The sequence below is a fragment of the Miscanthus floridulus genome, chromosome 1 (genome assembly GCF_019320115.1).
Source record: "Miscanthus floridulus cultivar M001 chromosome 1, ASM1932011v1, whole genome shotgun sequence".
Lineage (NCBI taxonomy): Eukaryota > Viridiplantae > Streptophyta > Magnoliopsida > Poales > Poaceae > Miscanthus > Miscanthus floridulus.
Window position 1 is genome coordinate 77,172,096 of NC_089580.1, and position 9,256 is coordinate 77,181,351.

The window sequence follows — 9,256 nt, forward strand, 5'->3', positions numbered from 1 at the left end:
CACAGTAGTCTCGCCCGCGCTGATCGATCATAAAATGTCAACCACGCAGTAAGTCATTTTAACTTTTCTGTGTAAGTTATTTTTATTATGTATTTAGACATAGCATACTAGATGTAAAGCAAAAGCTATATACTTAAAAAAACAAAATAATTTATAATTTGGAATGGAGAACTACCAGATCCGGGATTTTTTTTATAGTAAGAAACCATCAGGAAAGACCAAAACCCGACAGGAATCACATTCCTGATGAGACCGTCAGGAACTAGTTGACAAGACTAGCTCGTTAGGAATGATGGACTTGCGCACCATTGTTATACATCGAAAGAGTTTAAAGTCATGACCACACCAATCATGTTTTTGGTATAGCCGTCACCATGTATCAGGGGGAAGCGGTCTGAGAGAGGCCATCCCAAAGACCCACTTGCGCGGGGAAGGTACGGAGGCTATCCACAGAGTTGCCCGATCAGGAGCTTGACCCTTGTGATTGGCTCCAACGAGGACTAGAAAGAAGCATAAGCTTCTCGATACATCGGTAAAAATACCAGAGTCGTCGATAGGAGTTTACATCTCTATCTCATTTAAACTTCCGCGTTTAATTTGTGTACCTAGTTGGTGTGCTTATATTTCTAGTTTAGCTTGCTAGGTTAGTTGATAGGATTTGAATATAAGTTATAAACTCTCTTTTTTTGCTGTAGAGATAGCAATACAACTAGCAAAATCTTAGTTGCACATCCAGATAGCTTGTTTTATTGCATAAGTTTTAAAAAAAATCAATGCGCCAAACTTTATTCATTCAAGATTGTTACATCATTGATCACGGGATCTAAAATAAAGTTAGGAGGCTTATCGATCCAAATACAATTCTACCTATGTTGCAGAGCTCTTCTTGCTAAAGTGTGGACCACCTGATCCGCCTCTCTACTGCTAATATATAGGAGAGACATGAGAGAAGATGACAGAAGCACCACACTTTAAATCCGGTCGCAATCATCAGACTGAGGTTCCGTTCGGCTTATCCCATATTCGGCTTGTTTTTTTAGTCGGAATAATATTTTTCTCTCACAACAATTCAGCCAGAATAGTATTTTTCAGCCAGTTTCAGCCAAGATTCAGCAAGCCAAACGGGCCTGAGAGGGAATGATAGAAGTATAAAATTATACGGTTAGGGATAGAGATAAAATTCAAGATATAATAGGTTTAGGAATTGACTTGGAATCCTGCTCAATCCTGTACCAAGTCTTACGAGGACAATCAGACATTACATAATCAATCTATTCATTTGTTGGTTTCAGCCAGGGCTTATCAGTCAGCCAACAGTATTTCCTCTCACAACAAACCAGCACCAGCCGGACTTATTAACCCAGAAACCAACCAACGAACAGACCGAATAACAGTCTAAGGATAAGTCATTGCAACAAATCTTTCAGGGACTGCCCTTACTGCTGTTTTATATGTCATTCAATATAATTATTCGTTATGTGCTTTGTGTTTCAGTGTGCTTAGAACTCGTTTTTAACTCTGTCTCTTTAAAAAAATATATGATTTTTTTAACTTTTTGGTTTTATAGGTACGTGACTTTGACCATTTTTTTTCTACAAACACACGATTATATTATAATCTCTATCTCTATCTATAATATATTATATTATATATATATACATATATCTATACCTAAAAATGCTCTAAAGTAATCATCTACCTGGTGATAAAAAACGTATACTATCCGGTCACAAAGACAACAAATAAAACTATACCAAATACATACTATCCGACCAAATACGTACACTATCCGGCCACCCTTCCTCCGCAGTCCGCACCACAAATCCAAAGTCATACCAAATACGTATACTATCCGGTCAAATATGTACACTATCCGGCCGCGCCGAGTCTGAAATCCAAAATCGCGCCCACTTCTACCGAGTCCGCATCGGAGCCAATTATGCACAATTCACGACTTCGCATCTGAAACGGTCAGCACTCAGCAGCCTCCTCGGGACGATCGGCAGCCTCACATTATTTATAATTCCAAATACACATACAGGCTGGGCTCATCAGTTTAATAATTATTCAAAAGACACGTAGGGGTGTACAGGATCATGACAACATCCGACGCCCCTCGTCCCAATCTGCTAGAGAAAATTGCTTTTTTTTAACATGTTCATACTATTTTTAAAAATAAATACAACATACGTTCGTACTTAAATAACCATATCATTGTTATGTTTCCGTGCAACGCACGAGTATTTATCTAGTATATATAAATACAAATACAACTAAAAAGAACCCAAGTGTTATCGTCAGATTAGACTAATCGTCCCGCTCCTAAACTAATCCCGCCCCTATACTAATCTAACGCTCTGCTCTCTCTCTCTCCGCGGAACCGCCGCCCACCTCGCACGATTGGCCCTGCCCCGCGCGCTATCTTTTTGTCCCGCGGAATCGCCTTCAATGGGTGATACATTAATCATGCTCTGTTTTATTAATCATGCTCGTGTGTTCGAGAGAATAATAATAATAATATCCGTGACTGCGCTACATTTATCATCAGTTAGAAATCACTGCATTATGCAATGCATTGGTGCACTGAGCATTACCAAGCTCCTTTTAGTAGTTAGAAATCACCAGTGAGTTCCAGGTTCAGAGCAGAGCTTAAGCTCAACGCCGATGACTGATAAGTCCATGGAACAACCATTGAGTTATTTTAATTTTGACTACTTTATCGAGGATCGCTCCAGAAGTTGAACCGAATCCTTACATTTTTAAATACCCCTGTATCCCAGCAGACTTCCGGTTTTTCTGTGCCTCTCTTCTACCACGTCCATAGTCTTAGCAACTTAGACCAAGTATAATAGCAGGCTGTAAGCCGACTAAATACTGAGATGGAGGAGAGAGAGCAGGAGAGAGATGAGAAGCGGGTTGTAAGCTTACAGTCGGTTTGGGCACAAGAACCAAAAAAATCTGTGAGAGAGACAAGTGTGCCATGTATTAACTGTAAAAAGCTGACTACTATATGAGTGAGCTGAGAGAAGACTACAAGGAACCTTACGGCCAACAAGTCGGCTGTATTATTAGCCTTGCTCTTATAGAAACTGAAGCACCATCCCATAATCATTCCTGTCGACAGTTGCATTTCATTCATTTAAGATTTTCGTGTGCCCTGTGCCTGGATGAAATAACAAACTGTGAGTGGTCTGCTAGCTGTTATCTAGGGATGCGCTGTATGCCTGTTGTTTTAGCACAAATGGGTTTGAAAAACGTTACTTTGCTATTACGAAATGACAATTTTCTGTTGCCTTAAAATAAGTTTCTGGATGTGTATCGTTTTTATTGGTACAATTTTAGAAAATAATGGTAAACTATGTTAGGTCACTGTTTCCAACTGTCATTGTTGATGTCTTGTGCAGTAAAAGCCCAATAGGGGATCACCCCTCCTATTTCCCTCGAAAAAAATCACTGTCACCCTTAGCAATCAATACGAGTAACTTACTCGCTGACCCAATATGCATGCTTGTTGTCCAGGTTTGAAGTTTCTTAGTACCCCTTCTGGAGCCGTGGAGCATAAGTTTTCATTCTTTGTAATGTCGTGGGTATCTTCTTCACAGGTGCCTGGATGGAGTGGACTGTCGAACGCACAAGTCACAACATTTGGTGATGTTTACCCTTTACCAGCTGAACAATAAGTTTCTGTTTAATCTCCTTTTGTTGCTTGATTTTGTAATCAATTAGATAATTAGTTTTCTCTTGACTACAGGCATTTTTAGCCATATAAGAGGGTTCTGACTGATTTTCCGAATCCTATTGTGAAGCAACTGTTCTTTGGTACATAGTCTTTTCTGGACCGAGATTTTTCAACATCAGATGTGTTAGATTAATTTGGGCCAGGCCAATTATTTATTCTAATTAATCAAATAAACTTCAAAGGCCCACAATTATTGTTAAGTGGAAAAGTGATTAGTACCACATGAGAAATTCACTAAAAAGGTTCTCAACTTAAATACTGAGTCTTAAGACTCTCACATAGACAAGTTGAGAGGGAGAACCGGGAGGCCACACGTGCGCGCCGCCGCCGCCGCCGTCGAGCCGCGTCGCCCGCGCGTGACGCGCCGGGCGTGGGCCGTGGCCTGGTTTTGTCGCTTGGCCCAACCGAAACCCTAGCCGCCGCTGCCAACTCCCAACGCCCAACCACCCTGTCTAGGTTCATTCCCCCGACAGGGCCTAACGGACAGATAGGAACGGCGCGGCTATAAGGGTGGGCGCCCTGTCCAGCGGCAAAAGACCCCCGACTCTTCCTCTTCCTCCTCTCCGCAACATCTGAGCGTTGAGCTGTTCGTCAGCATCTCCGACCGGAGTTCCCTACGTGCACAGGGAGCTTCGGTAGCAGGCCTCCGGAACTTCCCCCGTCAAGCGTACCTGCACGGGTAGGCGGGGAATCAAGTTTTTGGGGAGCGGTGCTTCTGCTTCTGCTTCCTGACGGGAGAGTCCGTGCTACTGCTCCGACACCGCAGTTGCTTCTGCTTCCTGACGGGAGAGTCCGTGCTACTGCTCCGACACCGCATCTACAGAAGCTTCCCGGCGCGACCTCCTCTGCAACATGGTGGACACGAGGAGGACTGGTGCCCACACCAATGCCACCGACGGAGAAGATGGTGGCTCACTGTCCGCGGGTACCAGCAGTCCCACCCTAGGGTATAAACCTAATCCCACTGTGCGCTATTGTTCATATGCTTTTCTGTTAGCATTGATAGCGTACTTGGTTGCTGCTCCGTTACACACTATCTGCAGTAGTGGTGGTGTTATAGTATGGTTAGTGGTACTGTTACTATTGGTTAAGTTGTTTTTATGGATTAATATAAGTCGTAAATTGACCAAATGTTCAACAATCCAAAAACTTGATAGGTCTTTTTCGGCTGCTAATTTTGCTGCGTCACTAAAACCACCACCATTGAAAGATGATGGATCCAACTATAAAGTGTGGCGTGTCCGTTCCAAGCTGTGGTTCACTAGTATGCGTTGTGAGCACGTGATCAAGGGAAAGCGCATTGAACCTCCTTTCTCTCACGATGAGGAGATTAAGTTCAATGAGGCAGATAACTTGTTCAAGGGGGCTCTCATCAGCATATTAGCTGAAAGCATGGTGCAAGTGTACATGGATATGGACACTGGCAAGGACATATGGGATGCACTTGAGGCCAAGTTCGGTGTTGCCAATGCTAGTACTGAGCTGTACATCATGGAGAAGTTCTATGACTACAAGATGGTCGATGACCGATCTGTAGTAGAGCAGGCTCATGAGATACAGATGCTGGCAAAGGAACTCCAGAACAATGAGTGTGAGTTGCCTAACAAGTTTATGGCCGGCGGTATCATCGCTAAGCTGCCACCTACTTGGTTGAGCTTTGCCACTACTCTAAAGCACAGGAGGCAAGTGTTTAGTGTGACTGATCTCATTGCTACTCTTGGTGTGGAGGAGAATGCTAGGGCAAAGGACACTCATGGCAAGAAAGCGCATGAGGAAGGTTCTAGCACCAATCTGGTGCAAAAGAAGAACTTTCATGCCGCATAGAGGAAGAAGAAAAACAAGCCTGCAGTCAAGCCTAAAGCTGCAACTTTTAAGAAGAAGGGCAAGGAAAAAGAAAAGGGTCTTTGCTTTGTCTGCGGTGCATCTGACCATTGGGCAAAAAGAGTGCCCTGACCGCAAGGACAAGCAGAAGAAGACCGCAAACATGGTTGTTAGCGAATCTGGAGGATCTGGGTACGGTAATCATCTACCTACAGTTTTTTCAGTTTGTCTCTCGCCTGAGTGGTGGGTTGACATGGGTGCTAACATTCATGTATGTTCTGATGTTTCTTTGTTTTCTTCTTATCAGGAACAAAGAGGTTGCTCCTTGCTGATGGGAAACGGTACGCATGCTGCTGTACTTGGTGTTGGTACGATCAATCTGAAGTTTACTTCGGGAAAGATCGTGCAGCTAAAGAACGTGCAGCATGTCCCCTCCATCAAGAAGAATCTCGTTAGTGGGTCTCTATTGTGTAGAGATGGCTTTAGACTTGTGTTTGAGTCCAATAAATGTGTTGTATCCAAGTATGGAACCTTTGTTGGAAAAGGCTATGAAAGCGGAGGCTTGTTCCGCTTCTCTTTGATGGATTCTTGTGATAAAATTGTGAACCATGTGAGAAATGATGATGAGCCTAATGTTTGGCATTCCCGACTCTGTCACATCAATGTTGGTTGTATGACGCGCTTAGCTAGTTTAAAATTAATCCCTAAAATCGATCTGGTCAAAGGGTCTAAGTGCCATGCTTGTGTTCAAGCGAAGCAACCTCGCAAGCCTCACAAGGCTGTGAAAGAGGCGAGAAATTTGGCACCGCTAGATCTCATTCATTCTGATCTATGCGAGATGAATGGTGTGCTGACCAAAGGAGGAAAGAAATATTTCATGACTCTTATTGATGATAGCACTAGATTTTGCTATGTGTACTTGCTAAAACAAAGGATGAAGCAATGCATTATTTTAAAATCTATAAAGCTAAAGTAGAGAACCAATTGGAAAGAAAAAATCAAACGGTTGAGGTCTGATCGTGGGGGAGAATACTTTTCACATGAGTTTGATTCATTCTATGAGGAACATGGAATTATTCATGAGAGGACGCCTCCATACTCCCCCCAATCCAATGGGATTGCCGAACGAAAGAATCGCACTCTAACTGATTTGGTTAACGCCATGTTAGACACTGCGGGACTTTCTAACGAATGGTGGGGTGAGGCTATATTGATGGCATGTTATGTCCTGAATAGAGTTCCTACAAAGAATAAAGAAGTAACACCATTCGAGGAATGGGAAAAGAAAAGGTTGACTCTCTCATACCTATGCACTTGGGGATGCTTGGCCAAGGTGAATGTGCCAATCGTCAAAAAGCACAAACTTGGACCAAAAACTGTAGATTGTGTGTTCCTCGGTTACGCTTTACACAGCGTCGGCTATAGATTCCTAGTTGTAAGCTCTGGAGTACCTGACATGCGTGTCGGTGCAGTGATTGAGTCTAGAGATGCTACATTCTTTGAGAATGAATTTCCTATGAGAGGAAATGTACCTAGCACATCTAGTCAAAAACCTGTTGATTCCCCCATGGCGCCAACAGAACATCTTGAACAAACATGTGTTGAGAATCCTGAGGAGGATAATAGTGGAGCTACTCGAAAGAGTAAGAGACAGAGGACTGTAAAGTCTTTTGGTGATGATTTCACTATATACCTCGTGGATGACACTCCAAGCACCATTGCTGAGGCATTTTCCTCTCCCGATGCTGACTACTGGAAGGAAGCAGTGCAAAGTGAGATGGATTCAATTATGACCAATGGAACTTGGGAGATTGTTGATCGTCCTTATGGGTGCAAGCCTGTAGGATGTAAATGGGTGTTCAAGAAAAAGCTTAGGCCTAATGGTACGATTGAAAAGTACAAGGCAAGGCTTGTGGCTAAGGGTTATACCTAGAAAGAAGGCGAGGACTTCTTTGATACTTATTCACCAGTGGCCCGATTGACCACAATCCAAGTACTGTTTGCCCTAGCTGCATCTCATGGTCTTTTCGTTCATCAGATGGATGTTAAGAAGGCTTTCCTAAATGGAGAGTTAGATGAGGAGATCTACATGGACCAGCCTGATGGTTTCGTAGTAGAAGGTCAAGAAGGAAAGGTGTGTAAATTATTGAAGTCTTTGTATGGCCTAAAACACGCACCTAAGCAATGGCATGAAAAGTTTGATAAAACTATGACATCTGCTGGCTTTGTTGCGAATGAAGCCGACAAATGTGTATACTACCGCTATGGTGGGGGAGAAGGAGTAATCCTGTGCTTGTATGTGGATGACATACTAATCTTTGGGACAAGCCTCAATGTAATTGAGGAAGTCAAGGACTTTCTGTCAAAGAGCTTTGACATGAAGGATTTGGGAGTGGCTGATGTGATACTAAACATCAAACTACTAAGGGGAGAAAACGGTGGGGTAACACTTGTACAAACTCACTATGTGGAAAAGATACTGAGTTGCTTTGGTTATAGTGACTGCAAGCATGTGTCCACTCCCTATGATCCAAGCATGATCCTAAAAAAGAACCGAAGAATAATGAGGGATCAGTTGAGATACTCCCAAATCATCGGCTCGCTAATGTACTTGGCTAGTGCAACGAGGCCTGACATCTCATTTGCTATGAGCAAATTAAGCCGGTTTGTTTCAAATTCGGGAGATGATCACTGGCATGCTCTTGAAAGAGTATTGCGCTATCTAAAGGGAACGTCGAGCTTTGGCATTCACTATACTTGGTACCTGAAGGTACTCGAGGGCTATTGTGATGCAAATTGGATATCTAATGCTGATGAGTTAAAGGCACAAGTGGATATGCATTCACACTTGGAGGTGGCGCTGTTTCCTGGAAGTCTTGCAAGTAGACCATCTTAACGAGGTCAACAATGGAAGCAGAACTTGTAGCACTCGATACTGCTACTGTTGAGGTTGAATGGCTCTGTGAGCTCCTTATGGATTTGCCGATGGTTGAAAAACCTATGCCCGCAATTTCTATGAACTGTGATAACCAAACAGTAATTATCAAGGTAAACAGTTCAAAGGACAACATGAAGACCACTAGACATGTAAAGCGGCGGTTAAAATCTGTCAGAAAATTGAGAAACTCCAGAGTAATAGCATTGGACTATGTCCATACGTCTAAAAATCTGGCAGATCAATTTACTAAGGGACTATCGCGTAATGTGATAGATAGTGCATCGAGTGAGATGGGACTGATACCCACATGAAGTTCTATCATAGTGGCAGCCTGTCCTATGTGATCGGAGATCCCGTGAATTAGGATGGTGAAACAAGCTATGGGTAGACTGAGGGAAGAGACCCTTTTAATAAAGGTCAATCTCTTGAGTAATGCACTTCTCTTCCTATCTGTATGGCAGGTTGGTAAATACCTCAATGTGATCCGAGTGGCTTAATGAGAAGCAAAGATGTCGGCCTACAGGGCATCTTAAAGGAACACACCTATGTGAGTTCGATTGCTAGTCACAATCTATGAGATTTGAGTGATCTCTAGATACTCATGAATAGGCCAGGAGTATGACTTATATGCTCCAACCAGAGGGGATGCTACAGGCAGCCTAGTATCAGTAAAGGAATCGAGTGAGCCTCACTTTGCACAAAACTATCAATTCAAGGCATAGTCCATTGGTCAGTTGCAAATGAGTGTAAACTCCTTT

The 9,256-nt window shown here is 43.0% G+C and overlaps 1 protein-coding gene across 1 annotated transcript; it reads left to right on the top strand.

Moving 5' to 3' along the window:
• The first annotated feature begins 5,131 nt into the window (after positions 1–5,131).
• On the top strand, positions 5,132–8,456 carry LOC136459047 (uncharacterized). Its single transcript, XM_066458952.1, has 4 exons — positions 5,132–5,516; positions 7,033–7,220; positions 7,599–7,694; positions 8,331–8,456. Exons 1-4 carry the CDS (start codon positions 5,132–5,134, stop codon positions 8,454–8,456), a joined length of 795 nt encoding a protein of 264 aa, XP_066315049.1.
• The last annotated feature ends 800 nt before the right edge of the window (positions 8,457–9,256 follow it).